At 38.7% G+C, this 18828-nt stretch overlaps 1 protein-coding gene across 9 annotated transcripts in view; it reads left to right on the top strand.

Annotated features, from left to right (window-relative positions):
* Positions 1 to 18828, top strand: part of PHF20L1 (PHD finger protein 20 like 1) — a 57449-nt gene that overhangs the window by 1999 nt on the left and 36622 nt on the right. For all 9 annotated transcript variants that reach the window (XM_054708539.1, XM_054708538.1, XM_008156602.3 and 6 more), the window contains exons 2-4: positions 781 to 896; positions 16025 to 16196; positions 16338 to 16422. In XM_054708539.1, coding sequence (XP_054564514.1) covers positions 814 to 896; positions 16025 to 16196; positions 16338 to 16422 — 340 coding nt within the window. In that variant the 5' untranslated portion in view covers positions 781 to 813. The remainder of the gene's footprint in view (positions 1 to 780; positions 897 to 16024; positions 16197 to 16337; positions 16423 to 18828) is intronic.

The raw sequence follows: 18828 nt of genomic DNA, 5'->3' as shown, positions 1-18828 counted from the left end.
GAAATTTTGTAGAAATGAATTCTCAGAGTTAGAAAAAAATCCTCATCATTGTGGCTCATTGAATTCAGCGAAGTATAAGAAAAAAATTTCCCTTGCAACTTTATATGTTAAGTTAAAGTGATTGAATCATTTGCTACCGAGGTGGAAGGTCATAGGGAATGAGAAGTCCTAATCACAGAGGAATGACCAGTCTTCACGGCGGAGGGCGTGTTCACTGCTTCTTCCATCTTTGTGTGCCCCTCAGTGTCTTATCAAAAGCCTTTCGTTACAAGGCACTCAGTAAACATTTGCTGAAAAATGTGGTTAACTGGTTCTCAAGAATCTCATTAGTCATATTCCAGGACACTCAACTGTCTTGATTTTTCAAAGATAGGAAAACATTTTCAGTCATCACTGTGGAGAGTTTTCCTGGATATTTTCCAAGCTACAATTTAAAGCACAGTAGCCATTATTTAGTTTTAATGCCCATCTATTTATTCTTTTTAAGTAGTTACCCTTTTAATGTCCTTTTTACAATTTTTTATTTTTAATATATTAAATTGATTGAGGTGACATTGGTCAACATGAGCAAATAGGTTTTAGGTGTAATGTCTTTTTCCTTAATCCAGTTTCAAGATTGCCTGTAAGTTGCACAGTACTCTACCTAGAGATGTTGATAATCATATTCAGATTTCTTAAAAATTTGGCAGTTACTTTAACTTGTAATGTTTTTAAATTTTTGTTTAATTCCTTATGCATTTTATGCATCAGAATCTAACTTTTTTTCCTTTCTTGAGGTAGTGAAAAGAGAATACTGAAGAATAGTATCTCAAGATGAGTAAAAAGCCCCCAAATCGTCCTGGAATCACTTTTGAGATTGGGGCTCGGTTGGAGGCACTGGACTACTTACAAAAATGGTATGGAACATCGGAGCTCGTGACTGAAGCACGTGTTTGTAGTCTTGCATATGTGGGTTCATCGCTGTTCTGACCGTGGCAGGAACACTAACGTATTCACATTTTGAATATGTGTACACATTGGCTTTTAGTTTTCCTGCTCTTCAGACTTTGCAGGTTTAGCATCTAAACACTATTGCTGGTCAGAAGCATTTTAAGTGTTTGGGAACTGCAGACGAGTATGGAGGACCTGAGATACAAAGAGAGCGTCAGTACCCTTGTGTAGTTAACTGAGCTGTACTGTGGTGGGAGGAGGGGATTAATCCAGATAACCAGCTTCCTAGGTTTGGGATAACACTTTCAAACTCCAGCATTTGTTGATGGTTAGCATAGTCATTGTTCACCAGCCCACCTAAAAGCCAAACCACCTTTCTTCCCCCTTTCCCTGGCCATCGGTGAGAAGTGGTGAACTCAGACACCTCAGCATACCCCTCATGATGGCGTGGGGAAAATCAGTTACATGACATGAAACCACCACCTGGAAAGGAGAGAAGGGAGCACAGCACGCAAAGGCCACGGGACCACAGTAGGAGTAATGGGTCCTCTCTCCTCGTTCCACTTAGCTGGCCCCGCTGCTCTCTGGGACGGTGTCTCCCGGTGCCATTCTCAGCCCCTCCTGGGAGGGGCATTGGAGGGGTTCCTCCCCTGGGGTGGGGCTGCCTCTGCCCCTCCGGAAGCCCGTGATTCTGATGAGGGTCTAGCAGTCTAGCAGCTCCAGGGCTGTCTGCCAGGCTTGTTGACATTTTCTCTCACTACAACTCCCTTCAGAACACGGTGGGCATCGTAGATGTGCTTTTGATGGATCTGTATTAAGTCAGCTTCCTGAGTTGCCAATGGCAGGTGGAGAAAATCTTGTGTTGTCGTGATGTTTGACTTTAGACCAGCCTGGGGCTTTGTCTCTTAGCATCTGGCGTTAGGACTCTCCACATGTCCCTGACCCCCAGCTAACGAACTCTGCCGTGGCCTCTGCTTTGGGACAGTTTGAAACTGCAGTTTGAGGTGGGAAGGCACAGCTACATGGCCCCATGCCTTGCAGCTACACCTCAGTGGTTACTCCTTTGTAGGGGACCTAGTTGTTACTCTCATCAGGTGGAGGTGTACACAGTAGTTCTCAGGAGCGGCTTGGGCAGCACCTGGGAAGCAGGCAGTAGCATCCCACCTGGTCATAAAAATCATCTCCAGACACGCTCCTGATTGAGAACCACTGCAGTAGGCCTGCAACCCAGCATGCCAGCTTAGTTAGTGACGGGCTGTTGTGACCAAAAGCTGTGAAGGCAGACTTTTGAATCTCTGTGTGATACAAGAGAATGAGAAATGTTACTTCTCACTTCTTTGGTGTTAATCTTAAATTCTTTTTTTAAGTTACTGACTTTTTAAATTAGTGACCCAGTTGTAATTGAACTAACAGTTTCGGAGAAGCACACAGTTTATTAGTTTTTTCAGTGACTTTCAGGGATATTAGCATAATTAACTTTGATATTGGTAAGAAATTCACTTTAAGTGGTGAAGTTTTTTTATTTAATAGTTGTTAAATTGATAATCCAATAGTTAAAGTAAAAAGATTACAAAAAAGAAACACTTTAAAAGTCAAGCCTGAGTGTACTTTTAGAGAGTATTTGGAATTTCAGAGAACAAATGAAAATTGTAGTTTAAATATTTTCATTGTCTTATGCTTCTCACCACGAAATTCTTAAGTGCTTAGGTAGGGTGGTAACATGCATATGTACTCATTAAGTTTAGATTTAATTTTAATGACCCAAATAATAATGGCCTCTTTAAAGTAAGTAAACTTTAGCCAAAATAATTACATGTGATAATTATTGAAACTTGTCATCAGCTTGATTTTTATGAGCTTATTTATGTGAACATTTTAGCATACTGATACAGTTGATGCCTTAATTCAAAAATAATTAGGAGTTTTATATATGCATATTCTAGGTAATTGAAAAATAATTTTCCTATTGTGACTTTGTTTATTAATATCAATAGTTTCAAGAACTTGTTAGGCTTGGGTGACCCTATGATTTAGTATTACAGTGCTTTATCATAGGACATTAATTAATTGCTAATGTTTACTGAGTTTTCTGTGAGGCACAAAAGAAGTTCAGTGAGACCCAATCAATTTTAGTTCCAAACTAGAGGCTCAGTGCATGAAATTCATGCATGAGGGGGGTTGCCTCAGCCCAGCCTGCACCCTCTCTAATTCGGGACCTCTTGGGGGATTTCCAACTGCTGGTTTAGGCCCGATCCTCAGGATTGGCTCCTAATCGCTCAGCTGCCTGCCTGCCTGCCTGGTTGCCCCTAACTGCCTCCCCCCCCCCCCAACTGGCGTGATTGCCCCTCACTGCTCCCCCTGCCGGCCTGGTCACCCCCAACTGCCCCCCTTTGCCAGCCTGATTGCCCCTAAATGCTCCCCCCCGCCGGCCTGATCGCCCCTCACTGCCTCTACGTGCTGACCTGATCGCCCCTAACTGCCTCCCCTGCTGGCCTGGTTGCCCTCTGCTGGCCTGGTCACCCCTAACTGCCCCCCCGCTGGCCTGGTCGCCTGCAACTGTCCCCCTCTGCTGGCCTGGTTGCCCCTAACTGCCCCCCCTGCCACCGGCCTGGTCACCTCTTCCCCCATGCCGGCCTGGTCACCCCACACAGCCTACTTGTTCAGTCGTTTGTCGTCCCTCATTAACCCCCCTGCCGGCCTGATCATAGGCAGCCATCTTGTGAGGGCATGAGGGTTAATTTGCATATTACCTCTTTATTATATAGGATGAGATAAACTTTATTCATATTGTCCCATTCTGTATTTCATGTAAATTTTACAATTTTTTGCTTTAATATCAGGTAAAAGAGTGGAAGGGGGGAGTGTTGAAAAACTTTGATATTCTTGTGAAGGCAAAATAGTTAATACCTGAAAATATACTGAAATAATCCCCTTCTCTCTCTCACCCCTCCTTACCTACTTTCTTTCATATTCTCTTCTGTTGCATCCATATTGAATGCTTAGTCTTCCACTGTCATTCATTCAATTGGAACATCCAAGCTTTGACAGTTTTATAATCTCATTAATACAGCATCACAAGAATGAACATGGACACAGGTTGTTGTGACAGAATTATATTTGGGAAAGGAAAGTTCAGAGTTGGAGTTATATTGGAGACACTCTAAATGGATTCTAAGGACAAAAGAGGCAGGTTCAGTCAAACTGTCATATTTCTGATCCTATAAATGTGGGTAAGCCCTTGAACTTGGTTGACCTATCAGTAAAATGAAGCAGTGTTACTGGCATTTACTCACAGGATTATTTTAGGGATCAGATAAAATAATGTGTTTAAATTTGCTTCAAATTCTACAAAATAATAATTATAAAGCCTGGGCAGAGGGAGAGTTGAAAAATAATTCTTTGGGGGTGTTTTTCAGTGTAGCTTTTGTTTTGACATGAGAATGGCCTGAAATGTAAAGGGAAAAGTATGTCATTGCAACAAACTATACTCCATCTGTTTTTTGTTTTAAATATATTTTTATGGATTTCAGAGAGGAAGGGAGAGGGTGAGAGAGAAACATCAATGATGAGAGACATCATTGATCGGCTGCCTCCTGCACGCCCCCTACTGGGGATCGAACCTGGGACCTTCCAGTCTGCCGTCCAACGCTCTCATACACTGAGCCAAACTTCTAGGGCTTATACTCCATGTTTTTGAGGTGATGATAAGATCTTTGTTTCTGCAGAGTTTTATGGTTTACAAAACACCCTTGCAAGTATTAAAGTACCTAATCATTCTGAATAGTGTTTAAATTGTACTGGTTTGACTACTGATTTAACTTTGACTTTTGATTGAAATGAAAATAGTTACTCTATAGCAAGTGATTTAATTATGAAGCAAGTCAAGTCGTATGCTCTGGTGTTACTCCTGAAAGCAATGAGACATGGAGTCAATTTAAAACATTCAGATGAGTTATGCTCTTCTGACTTTTTTGGGGACATTTCTATTTAGGTCTCTTCTAGATCTACAGGAAAGGAAAATGAAAGATTGAAAAATGTGGAGATGTCTTCAAGTGTCAGAGTTTGATAGAACAGTATAAATTTGAATTGGCAAATGCTGTTTCCACACATTTGGAGTGTTTTGAACTGTATGGAACATTTGCAAATGTGAGTTTTTAAAATGTTCATGAACATAATTTTAATAGAGTGGGAAATTTGAGGAAATTTAGATTGTACCAAGTACAAATACCTTCTAATTTAAAGAAGAGTACATGTTTTCTGAATAGAAAGGGTTGCTTTTTCCTAATTGGCTTTAGCTTTTCCAAAGGAAACATTGTAGAGATAAGTTGTGCAGTCTGTATTTGGAGAAGAAGCCTCTTGAAAGTAGTATGTGAACCAAATTTAAAACCTGAAGTCATATTTTAATTATATTAGGTAAGTTTGAAACTTGTAGAAACCTTAGGTGAATACTATTTAAATAGAGATCCTTTTGCTAATGTGAATAGAATTTTGTCTTTTTGTAAATTGGGTTTTCCTAAATCTCTGTGTACTTGAGAAGTATTGATTCTTATTTTGAGCCACCTTAGAGAAGCTAATTTCAGCTACTAGTATAGACTCGGAAAACTGTACAGTCACATTTATAAGTGAAAATAATTGAATTGTATATTATGGTGCTCCTAGAAAACTTACTGATGGATTCCAGATTAAGGACCCTTGCTGCAGAGAACTTCAAATTGAAATGAACAAGATTTCTTCTTAAATTCTGAGATGGTTTACATTAAGTCACACATTTTGAAACTTAAGACCTAAGGGAACTTTCAGTTTTAGTCACCAAGCAGGTCTATACCAGTGCACAAGCACTTGAGTTCTTCAATTTTAAAATTTCCACAAAAGAAAGCCCCATAAACTTTTAAAGATAAAGTTCTCCTTCCTTCTCCCTACAAAAAATGTTGACAGCAAGATTAGAAATGCAAGTTAATTTAACTGGAAGTCAGAAATGTGGCTTCTAAACGCTGTTCTGCCATGAACTGTGTGACTTTGGAGAGTACTTTCTGCTTTAATGTCCTTAACATGAGGGCATGACTTAGTAGATGACCTTCCGGTTCCCTTGAATTAGAAACTTACAGTGTTAAAGTCTGCTTTCCACCTGTTCAGTGATGAAGGGATGGCAGGTTTCTATGTCTTACATGGGTATGTAACAGACTTGAGGCAGAAGTAAGCTAGACAAGGGGTAGAAGTCCTATATAGTTTGTTCATAATTGCTGGTCACAAAGAGAAAAGGAGTTGAAAAAAGTGGAGAAAGGTGAATATATTTTGGAACAGAAATTTAGAGGTTTGAACTATTTGGAGTTTAGTGGTATTAGGCAGGTATTTACCCTTTATCCAACCAGCTCTATCACTCTTTTAAATGTTTTTCCCATTAATTGTTTAATTTTGAAATTACTTGGAGTCATAACTATTGGTTTAAAAAGTATATTTGTCCAATAGGACACTTTAGGTCACTAACTTCCTATGTGGTACCAATTGACTAACAAATTGCTTCTCTTACAAGGTTCATTGACACTAAAGTTTTGAAGTGATTCCGGCGAAGTCTAGCAGTGATTCTCAAACTTCAGTCTCTATCATAATCACCTGCAGGGCTTGTTAAGCAGAGACTGCAGGGCCCGACACCCACAGCTTCTGACTGAGTAGGTCTGAGGGAGCCCAGTTATTTGCATTTCCAACAGGTTTCCAGGTTATGCTGATGTTGCTGGTCTGGGGCGCACAGATGAGAACCACTGGTCTAAACCAGTGGTTGGCAAACTCATTAGTCAACAGAGCCAAATATCAACAGTACAACGATTGACATTTCTTTTGAGAGCCAAATTTTTTAAACTTAAATTCTTCTAACGCCACTTCTTTAAAATAGACTTGCCCAGGCCATGGTATTTTGTGGAAGAGGCACACTCAAGGGGCCAAAGGGCCACATGTGGCTCTCGAGCCGCAGTTTGCTGACCACAGGTCTAAACTATACAGAATTAAGAACCTGAAGATAAAGTTTTTGATCTGAATAGCAATGGAAATATCAGGATTTATAGTCTGATTTTAATTCTTTACGTTAGTCAGAGGAAATAAAATGTAAGTACATTGCAAAATGATACGATCCAGAAATCTGTTTTTGCTGTTTTTCAATAGAATTGGATATATTGACCTGCATATACTTTCCTCAGTGTTCTTGCTCCTCTTTCTGCAATCTCCAGCCCCACCTGGCTGGAGGGTTGTGGTTTAGGCCCTTGACAGGTTTGAGGTTCTGAGATGTTACTGTTCTATTCCAGGTGATATGGCCAAAAGATCCAAGTCTTGCAGGTTCTTTTGCTTCAAGCCTAGTGATCTCTTACCACACCCCTTTGCTTCTCATATGGAAGCCCTGGAGCTTTGAGCCTCAGCTCCAGAAGCAGTTGGGCTCAGTGTTCACAGGCCATCTTAGTTCCTGACTTGCGCTAGTGATGTGCATGTTTCTGGTGTGTAGAAGGGCCCCGAGGGTCCAGGATGCCCATGTCACTCTCTTTTCCTGGAATTATAGCACTTCTGCAAGGCAGGTTAATTTCAGGTCTGTCTGTCCTAGAGTCTTCCTCCCGAGATTACCTTAGAATGCAGTCTTCAAGCCGACGATTTCCTAGCCTCCCTCATAACTGTATAGCAGTGAAAGTCTAGAAACCTCAGGCTTGTGCTGTGCTTTGTGTGTGTGTGTATGCATGTTCATGTAATGGCACAGATTGGACCAAGATATAAGACAGTTTTATTTGCTTACCTGACATTTGGTTGGAGCTCAACCATCACATATCAACAGGTATCCAACTCCCTATTTGTTACATCATTTCTGCTGAATGTTACTATGTATTTGCAGGTTTTACACTTGTCACATTGCAGTATATAATGCTTTATTCTGTGGTGGGGAGTTGATTAAAGCCGCTAGTTGGGAAATAACTTACCTATCATGGTAGCTCTACTAAATGAAGGTTTGCAAGTCTAGCTTTACCGAGCAGACAGACTGTTATCTGTAGATGCTTAAGGGTATTTAATTTTGTTTTTAAATGATTTATTTTAACTGCAGGAAAAAAATACTGGTTTTACATTTTAAATGTCAGTGGTATAATTTAAAACATTAACATGATATTGAAAAGGTAACTTAGTTTTGCTATTCTTCATAAGAGTCCCGGCTTCTTAGTATTTTTATATGACTTTATATTTGAAGAACTATTGATCACTACCTCTCACAGGACATACAATTTTTTTTTTTATTAAGTTAGAAATTGATACGGTAAGGTACTCAATAAGGTACTTAAATGAAATCACATATGTACAGCCATGGCCCCTATCATTTACAAAAGGTGCCCAGCAAAGTTTATTGCAAATTGGTGGGTTGATGTGAAATCTGATCACCATTGGAGAAAATTATGGCAAATGAATTGTGACTTATTGCTTGAAAACTGAGCATAATTTGTCATGCTAGGTTGGCAAATTTAACTTCATTTTTAAAGTCACTGTTTTCCTTCGTTTTGTAAAATCATCCTAGATTTCCTATCTTGATTTTTAAGTTTATATTATGAAAATTTTCAAACATCATAAAAGTTAAGCTGCTTTTGCATACTTATTTTATATAATATAATAAAAGTTGTTTTTTATACTCTTTGGGCCAACAAAACCAATTTTAGGAATTTTATTTGTATCAAAAGCAGAAGATTACATTTTCAAGAAAAAATAAACAATGTAATTTGATGTTGTTACTGGTTTTCAGTAGCTGTTGGTAAAAGCCCCTATATTTGAAACATTGCAGTAAGTGTGATAGGAGATGAAGAGTATCAGTTCAAGATGCAGATTACATATCCGATCGATGGAAAGCAGTCTTTCGGGACAGACAGACAGACCTCAGTTCGGGAGCTAGTTTCTTAGCCTTTCAGATCCTCTGTGACCTCCTTTTAATAACTGGGAAATGGCATTACCCAACTCAGGGTCCTTTGAGGATTAAGCAAGGCAGTGCATAGTAAGAGCCTATCATGGTTTCTGCCACGCGGTAGGCACTTAATAAATGTTAGCTTTAATAATGGCAATAGGCCGAAACCGGTATGGCTTAGTGGATAGAGCGACGGCCTGCGGACTGAAAGGTCCCGGGTTCGATTCCAGTCAAGGGCATGTACCTTGGTTGCGGGCACATCCCCAGTAGGGGGTGTGCAGGAGGCAGCTGATCGATGTATCTCTCTCATCGATGTTTCTAACTCTCTGTCTCCCTTCCTCTCTGTAAAAAATCAATAAAATATTAAAAAAATAATGGCAATAGCATGGGCATTAGTTATTCTAAGAAAGGAGAATCTAGTGGGAGAGGAGTCAGTGTAAATTCTTAAGGCTTTAATCAATAGGCATATAGGCATATCTGGTGCTATAGCAGCAAAATAATATTTTAAGTGCTAAATATTAAATAGCACTGGTTGGACTGCACCCTGCTAGAGTTTCGAGTTTTGTGACAGAACTAAATAATGAGGAGTTTGGTCATGTTAGTCTGAACAAATCATATGGCGTACATAAATGCTGAGTACAATACCGGAGGCATTTTTTGGTAGAGTAGGAAAGGAATTTTTTTATAGTGGGAGATGGTAATGAGTATAAAGGCTCTGGTGTAGGTCTTTTGATTGGTTAGAACTGGTGGTATGAATGAATGTCGACATGGCAGGAGGTTCAGATGCTGAGGTAGAGGGGAAGAGGAGTTTAAATCCAGTGATCTGAAATGAAACCTTAATTTGAAAGGTGGCTGCCACAGCTTCCAAAGGAAAGACACAGCTAGCTCTGATCTTACCGTTACCTGCTGCAGAGGCTGTGACAGGCAGGAAGCGGGGCGCTCGAAAGATTGTCCTGGCTGGGTGTCCCTAGGGGATGAATGGCTCTGAGAAGAGGAACTGAGGGATAATGTGATGAGACTTAGTATTCAGTGTTGGAGAAGATGTGATTTTGATATGTTATCTGAATGCTCTTGAAAGTCTAGATTCATTTGTATTTACACTTCATTTTGGAATACAGAGTTTGAATTGGTCAAAACATTTTTGTTTTCAGTGTGTTGTTCTAAGGTGTAAACAAATTAACATGCACTATCTAAAGGCAGTTCATTAAAAAATACTATAACAATAGTAGGTGACATTGTTATTTTAGTTATAATAATGAGTGAATTGGTAGAAAACCCTTTTGAAAATTACAGAGTATAATGTAAATTTAAAGTGCTCCTAGGAAGCTAACATTTGTAGAAGGTTACTAAGTTATAAGGATATTATGTTTGCTTTGGATTATATTCTACATTAATTTTTATTATTTGGCAAATAATCCTCATAACAGTCATAAGTAAGGAGGTTCTTATCTCTCTGTTTCTTCTAATATGTTTTAGTCTTTTGTACGATACCATGTTAGTTTTTTTAATACGAAGTTTCTATACACAAAACTGTTTTTAAATGTTAATCCTAACTCCTTTAAGATTTGCTAACATTTAGATATGTTTAAGTCAGATTTCAAGTTATTTCATTCTTCGAAAATCGAAGAAGTACTTTATCTAGGAGAAAATCTAATTTCTGTACTCCATGTGTGTTACTGTAATAGGTCTTTATTGTGCTAGGTATTACATTATATTGTGTTCGCATTAACTTGTTTGACTCTCTTTTTCTCTTCCCTCCTGAATTTGGTTGATTGGAATAATGTCTTATTTGTATTTGTAGCTTTATTCCTACTTTTTAGTGTCTGGTACATAGCGAATTAGAGACAGTGTTTGCTGAGTAAATGGTTTGAAAGAGAACATGTCAATTTTTAAAGTTATATAAATTAGAAATTTTATTGTCTTTATATTAACAAAATGGCTTATTAAAAACATAATTTGAATAATTTATTGGGGCAATTTTGAAAAATACTTTGCCTTTTTTATTAATATGACATTTACTTAAATGATTAGCTAAATCTCCAAGTGAATTCTGATGTATATTCAATATTGTCTGGCCTTGCTTAGTGGATTGTAACCTATCAATGAGTAGTTAACTCTTTTCTTTTGCTTAAGTAAGTGCAGGAAATCCTAGGTCATAAGTATATCAAGGATTTTTTGTGTCATTTCATTACGGTTGACTTTACCAATAGAGGTAAAAATTTGGATATATCAAACTAGATGACAAATCAGAATGAGTTCCCTAAATTCAGATAAAGTTTGTTTTACTGTAACTACATTGAACATAAAGGGATTTAAAAACATCTATTAGACTATGGTTCTGGTGTAGTTGCATGTCCATCATTTATTTCTTCCTTCCAAGGATAATGGCACATCATAGTTGAAATGTTGATAGATGATTTTGCTTTCCAGAACTATTTTCCTTTTTGATCATAAACCCCTTTGAAAATCTGATTCATATTGGGAATCCCCACCTCAAACATCGATCATACACATCTATACCACACACACACAACATTTTGTCTGTTGGGTGAGTCAGGACCTTCCCATGTAAAACAGTTCAGTGTAAGCCAGTATAGGGATTCATCTGTGACCATGTTGGTTTCTTGCTCTTTAGAAGACTGACCTGAGTGATCAATTTTAAATTATTATAAAACAAAGAGTGCATCAAATAATGCTGAAATCAATTGAGAGATTACAGTAGAACAATTAGATGAATGAACTTATATTAAATTCAGCAAGAATCTTTATAAGGTCTTTTAAGCATTTCTGAGTGCTGTCCCTTTCCATTAAGCCTAATAAACCAGAAAGACCAATTTTAGGGCGGGTCATTTTGCTTGTAAAGTTGGCCGAGAGTGAACAGTTTCTAGGATTCAAGTGCAAATGACCATGTGAGAGTGAGGTGGACCCAGAGCAGTGGAGGCAGTTCCTCATTTCCTGCACAAGTAAATATTATTTAAGCAATCCATGGATTGCAGAGTGGGATTATAATAGGGAAGATAGTGGGATTTTGTGGGATTTTTGCAGAAACATGATAAGGGGTAAGAGAGCTCCATGTGAAATTTTGGCTTTGAGGACTCATACTTCTGGTGAAGTTGGCTTCTCTCCATCTCTTTCTTCTGAACTCTTGAGAGATGCCAACCATGGTATTTTCTTCCTATTGCTAATTGTCTTAACCAGTTAACTGCCACGATATTTTGAATTTAATGAAAAAAGGTCCGTCGCTTGCGTCTACAGATGCTCGTGGCATACACATGGTTAACTCTGAGACCTGTCGTTCACTTCTCAGACCTTTCAGAAAGGTCTGGGACTCTGCCTCATCACTCTTCCCGAGCAGCTTTCCATGATCCAGCCTTTAAAAATGACATAGTAGAAACATTATCACCACCTCGTCCAAATTCAGTACAAAAAATCTCATGTTCCATTCACACTTAAATTATTGTAAAACATAAAGAATGCATCAGAATAATGCTGTAATTCGAGATGGAGAGGCATTTGTGCATACATTTGTTCAACAGTATTTTTCGTTCACTTTGTGTATCAAAGCATTATTGCTATGGCCATATGCTAGAACAGGGAAGTCATTTCACTGTGTAAAATGATATGTTAAATTGCCATTTTTTGCATTTTTTAACAGGTGTAGCAATGATCTTGATGTTAGGATTTTTTTTCTAGGGTGTAATTGATAACCAAATGAAGTATAAACTTTATGAAATTCCCTGTTTGTAGAATAAAGGATCATTTTATTAATTTGCTATTTCAGATCCCTTTAGCTTGAATGTATTTAACCAGTCCCATCTGAGTCCCACAATTCTCTATAGTTATCTTACTGCTTACCATATAGTCTAGCCACAGGGAACTGGGTTTATGAAATTCCCATTCAATCTCTGATCATGAGATCCTTGAGGTGTGGACTTGTCTCTGAATCCTCATTGTCTTGGCCTATTGTCAAACTTGAGCCACATCATGGTTTTTGTTTTTTTTTTTAATATATTTTTATTGATTTCAGAGAGGAAGGGAGAGGGATAGAGAGAGAAACATCAATGATGAGAGAGAATCATTGATCGGCTGCCTCCTGCACACCCCCTACTGGGGATCGAACCTGCAACCTGGGCATGTGCCCTTGACTGGAATCGAACCTGGGACACTTCAGTCCACAGGCCAACGCTCTATCCACTGAGCCAAACCAGCTAGAGCAACATCATGATTTTAAGTAAATGAATGAAGTGAATAAATGGGGTATGCTCTGTGTATATCCTTGACCTTTGTTTGCACAATGTTCATTAAGTATAAATCCTATAAGTCCCCCACCAAGAGCAACATAAACAATTCTCCCAAGGACCATTAGTGAACTTTCCAGTTTCTTCTGAACTATTAATATCTTATATACAATTTTGGTATATACTTACCAGTTTACTATGCATAATATAATCACTTTGATACAGGCCTTATCCCATTTCTTCTATAGGCTTTTGTGCCAGTTAGTTTTGGTTTTGAATACTCTACCACAGGCATTCTTGGGCACTCTTCATCTTCATCTGTTAGGTGGGGACTGTGTTATCTATACCGTGGGTGGTTACCGGGGTCCAGTGAGATAAGGTATATGAAGAGCAATTGACACTCACTATGGAAAGAACATAGAGCCGGACACACAGCGATTCTCAGTACATGTTCTGATTCTCCTCTGTCTCCTCATCTGACTCTGAGCTAAGCTCCTGGGAGGTAGGAGCTAATGATGTTTCTTTTTCCTGACCAGCATTGCCTCACAAGCTCCTTACTCTTAATAGAGCCCCAGGATATGTTGAATGAATGAACAGAAATTTGGAACTTCTTGCTAATAGTATTGTTTATGACACCTTTTTAAGATTCTAAGTTAGATTAGTAGACTTTGTAAAAATTAAAATGGAATATCTTGGGTATTTGTGTCACTTAATTCTTGGCCTTCATCCAAAGTTTACATATCTCTAGATGTTTACTATCTAAAGAGTATAACGTGTTAATTATCCTGAAGACGTTCCCCAGATGTAAGTTTTAGTCTGGTTGTTGCATCTAGCATCCTCTCAACCAACAGAATTTGAAGTATTTTAGGAAAACTGTAAGTTACTTAAAAATGCAGTCCAGGTTTAAATGATTTGAACTCAGATTCTGATTTCATTGAATTGAAACAAATTGTGACAATAAAGATAACGCCTGCCTCTGTTTTTGTTACTCTCTCACTTGGAGGAATGTTTCAAGCATATAGGTTGGGTACATTTAGAATGTGAAGGAGCCTAAGAACAAGCCCCTCACTTTTTACTCAAAATGTAAAAGATGTGATAATATGTGAAATTAGAGGCTTTTATGTTTGGGGAGAAATTTATCAATTTTTATAACTGATAGAAAATCTCTATAGTAGTTAAGTGGCTAGTGAAGGTTGAAAAAGAAGTGAAATTCCTAGGCTCCCCTCAATGCTGCTGACAGTTTTTATATTTAAAAAAAACAGCCACAAAAAGGAACAAATCAGAGCAGCACTGCCAGCGATTAGCATTGGAGCACCGTTTCTCAGGGCACAGTCGGTGTGTCCATTCTTACTCCTTTCTCCAGCAGTTATTTCCGCACCCATACCCACTCCCCAAAAGAGCCAGAGGAAGATCCAGCTTAAGGTTGTAATGGGGTCAACGGCCTTCTTAGTTCTGAAGAAATATGCACTGTCTTCCTGCGCATGCCCTGCATCTCCTGAGTGGCCGGGGTGTGTCTGTCCCTGTCCTGGGTGCTGTGGGATACAGGGTGGACCTGCCTCAGTTATTCCTGAAGCTCACAGGCCGGAATGGCTTCTTACAGCATGTTCCCTAACATGCTACCATCCCGAGACATGTTAATTATTCCGTGGGTAATAGTGAAGGCTTTATCTCCATCCTGTTAACAGGATCAAGACTTCAATTAGAAAGCAGTTTAACTTTTTAACATCCAATCTTTTCTTAGCTGGTTTGACCACAGGATCCTTTTTGTGTGTCACACGTCAGTGTCACAGGGCAGCAAATGCTGCACAGCACGCGCGTTAGGAACCTGCATGGGGACCATGGTGATGAGACGGGTGCCATGAGCACTGGGGAGGGAGTCGGGGAAGTCTTCACGCAAGTGCTTACACGTTCACCCAAGTGAGGAATGATGGGTACAGAGGGCGGGGAGGGCGGTTTAGGGTGAGGCAGAGAAGACAATGGGCAAAGGCACGGATGTTTGACAGAGCACGGTGTCTGCGGAAACTCCAAGCTGTCCAGTATTAAACCAAGTGGGGGAACAGGCTCTACAGAGCATGAGTCAGCCCACAGAATGCATAGAAGCTTTGACTAGCATGAGTGGTCTGTAAGCAGGGAGTAGTCAGTTTCTGAATTTCTGTCATGCTCTATATTTAAAGCTAATTCTCCAGAGGAAAAAGAAAGTTTCAGATTTATAATAAACTAGCAAAAACATGACAAACTATTATGGCTGAGTCATCTACCATGTGCTATTTTTGAGTTCTTAAGTTTATTTAATGGTTCTTTTTAAACAAATTGAGTCATCTGTGAACATTTACTAGAGTACACTAGGAATGATGAAGCACTTTGCCTTTCTGAAAGTGCCAAGTTCACTCATTTCTGCTTTGAAATTATTGTAGGAGAATCATCACACATGAAGCAGAACATTGGGATGTCATTTTTATATTTTTAAATTTAAGGTTTAACAGCTTTCTCCACCATCATTGATTATCATTGTAAAATATTGGAATGTATAGGAAAATTCTTTGTAAACACCACATTTAAATCCTGTAATATTCCAATCAGTGGCTTTACCATTGTTTGGATAGCTATAGATAGTCATCAGTTTTTCTAACCATATTTTTAGATGGTTTTACATTTCTTTGTTGTGATAAATGTTTTGTATATATAGTTCTAGAAATGGAATTATTGGGTCAAAAGTAGGAATATGTGTAAGGCTCCACTGGGTATTTATCAGTGTTTATTTCATTAGGTATTGAGAACAATCATTTTTTAAAAAAGACAAAAATAAGAAAGGAAACTTGGTTGGTTCAATCGTTTAAAAATATGGACCCATGTTTTTTGTTTGAGGTTTTAACAGTAAGTGGTAGTTCATACTTTTTAATACTTTTTTGTAAATAAAAGTAAGAATTTTCTCTTTATTTTTGAGGTATCCATCACGAATTGAAAAAATCGACTATGAGGAGGGCAAGATGTTGGTCCATTTTGAGCGCTGGAGTCATCGCTATGACGAGTGGATTTACTGGGATAGCAATAGACTGCGGCCCCTGGAGAGGCCCTCGCTGAGAAAGGAAGGCCTGAAGGACGAGGAGGACTTCTTTGTAAGTAGCAAGCTCTTCATTTGCTAGATGTGTAGTGATGTGTTTTAAAAGGAATTCTATTAAAGTTGCAGAAGCTTATTTTTATTAAGGAAACACTTATTTATTATACATGGTATTGATCTGAAAAGTTGTTTAAACTAGGATTTTAAAGCCGGAGAAGAAGTTCTGGCTCGGTGGACAGACTGTCGCTATTACCCTGCCAAGATCGAAGCGATTAACAAAGAAGGTATGTATCTGAAGCGATCTGAGATTTAAGAGGGATTAACAGTAACGTTTTAACTGTGCTGCTGACTTTAATTGATGTTTAAATAAACTGTTTAAATTAGTAGAGGTAAATAGGTGGTAACATTTTTCAGTTTTCAGTTCACAGACTTAAGTTGTATGCTTTTTATTTCAGTTTCTCTGTTTTCCATTTGTTGTCTAAGCTAATTTTAGATGCTCATCTCAACCAGAGTGTGATGAAGAGTTAGAGGGAGATTCAGATCAGTTCAACTTGGAAGTGAAATACTCTGCAATATTTACTGAGGAAAGAGTACGGAACTTCTTCAGTTTGAGGCTTCCCTTTATTCCATCTTTCCCTTGTACCATTTTTCTTAATTTTTATAGATAATGGAGGGTTAATTTTCCTAATAGCCTTTTGTAGTATCTAATATTGATACTGAGCAAAAGTTACTGAGCTGATCAGAAATGTTGAAAATAACCCAGAAATCAGGTGTGTTAGAGTGTCATAAGACCCAGTAAGTCTGTGGTAAAGATAATGAATTTAAAAAATAGAACTCGTAGGGTGATTAATTTGAAAAGGTATGAGAATATTTAAACCATTATTGGAAATATGCTTATTTTATTTTTTAAATTTCTTATTTAAAAATAGCCTTTAAAACAGTTGTGAAATACTTGTAAGTAGGTTGGTAGTACATTAGTTTTTCTGTTACAATTATTTCTAAAACTTGACCACTTATTATTTTTACTGAAGAAACACACATTGTGTGACAACTTCTTTGCAAGAAGAGCATTTCATCTAAGTAAGAGGACACTTCCTTTCAACTGGATTTGAAAGGCAAGCAAGGAAGCTAGTTACAGAGGGAACGAAAAGGCCTTTCTGGCGGAAGAAATGGTGCATGCGAAAGACAAGACGAGGCATGTGCTTGCTGGGAACTGTAGTCTCTGACGTGACTGGAGTGGAGGATTCCTATACAGGGAGAGGGAGGCAGGGGAAGAGGCTGGAGAGAGAAGCCAGGATAGGTATATGTGTCTTGTAATCTTGCTAAAGAATTTGAACTAAAAAAATAGAAGTAAATTGAATTTTATTTGGAGGTGATGGGAATCATGGAAGGGATTTAAACTGAGGTTTTAAACTAACAACAAACTTGAGAAAAAATAGGAGGTAAGAGAAGATAGAAGAGGAGAACATTTAAAGGATATGCTAATGTTAGATGTGAAAAAGTAAATCATAGTCATCCAGCTAGAATTTATGATTATAACTCTACAAAGGTCGTATTCCAATGTATTGTCTTAATGAGTTAAAGTAATAAACATGGCTTTGATTTTATTACCTCTAGTCACCTTACCACAGGAGGAGTTGAGGGGACATAGCAGTTTTGTGGGTTCCTTCTCCTTCTCTAGTGGGGCCTTTATCGCACTGTGCACTTAGGCTTCTGGAGAACTCTGTTGCGGGGCTCATATTCCCGTGTCTTACACACGTGGGCTCCCCAGGGGTCAAGTCCAGAGCCCAGTGCGGAGGAGGCAGTCAGTAACAATTTGTGGAAGGAAAGGGAGAAGTGAATCAGTCCTGTCGGATAATAGTGTCCGCCCAAAACAAGACGAAATGTAGTAAACTTAGACAATGCTGTTTTAACTATGAGCGGTTTCTTTAAGTGTGTTGAGCTTTGGGACCTTCCTTTCATGCTTAAAGCTCCCTGGGAATATGCATACCCAAGTGCATGCATACACACACCTACAGCATACTCAGAAACACAACCACCACGTTCTTTATCCTGTTCCATTGGCCCTGGGCATGTGCTATAGAAAGGTAAGCTCACATTAGTGGAAGAGTGATGATACAGATTGCAATTTCTGCTATTTTAGGAGCAGTTTAAGTGAGCCCTTAGAAAGGCATTGGCAGATATAATTTGTATTTTTTTAAATCATTGCTGCTGCCTAGCCAGCGTGGCTCAGTGGTTGAACGTCAACCTAGGAACCAGGAGGTCACTGTTCGATTCCCGGTCAGGGCACATGCCTGGTCTGGTCTACGGGCTTCATCCCCAGTGTGGGGTGTGCAGGAGGCAGCCAATCCATGATTCTCCCTCATCATTGATGTTTCTATCTCTCTCTCCCTCTCCCTCCCTCTCTGAAATCAATAAAAATATATTTAAAAAAAATCATTGCTGCCTTTTGACCCAGTGATCCCTCTTCTGGATATATATCCTAAGAATCCCAAAACAGCAATCAGACAGAATATATGCACTCCTGTGTTCATAGCAGCGTTATTTATAATAGCCAAGATCTGGAAACAGCCCAAGTGCCCATCAGTAAGTGAGTGGATAAAATAGCTGTGGTACATTTATACAATGAAGTACTACACAGCTGTAAAAAAGAAGGAACTCTTACCCTTTGCAACAGCATGGTAAGATTA

This window comes from Eptesicus fuscus, chromosome 19, assembly GCF_027574615.1.
Source record: "Eptesicus fuscus isolate TK198812 chromosome 19, DD_ASM_mEF_20220401, whole genome shotgun sequence".
NCBI classification, from domain to species: Eukaryota; Metazoa; Chordata; class Mammalia; order Chiroptera; family Vespertilionidae; genus Eptesicus; species Eptesicus fuscus.
The sequence above is the reverse complement of the archived record's forward strand: the minus strand, read 5'-3'. Positions and strand labels throughout refer to the sequence as shown.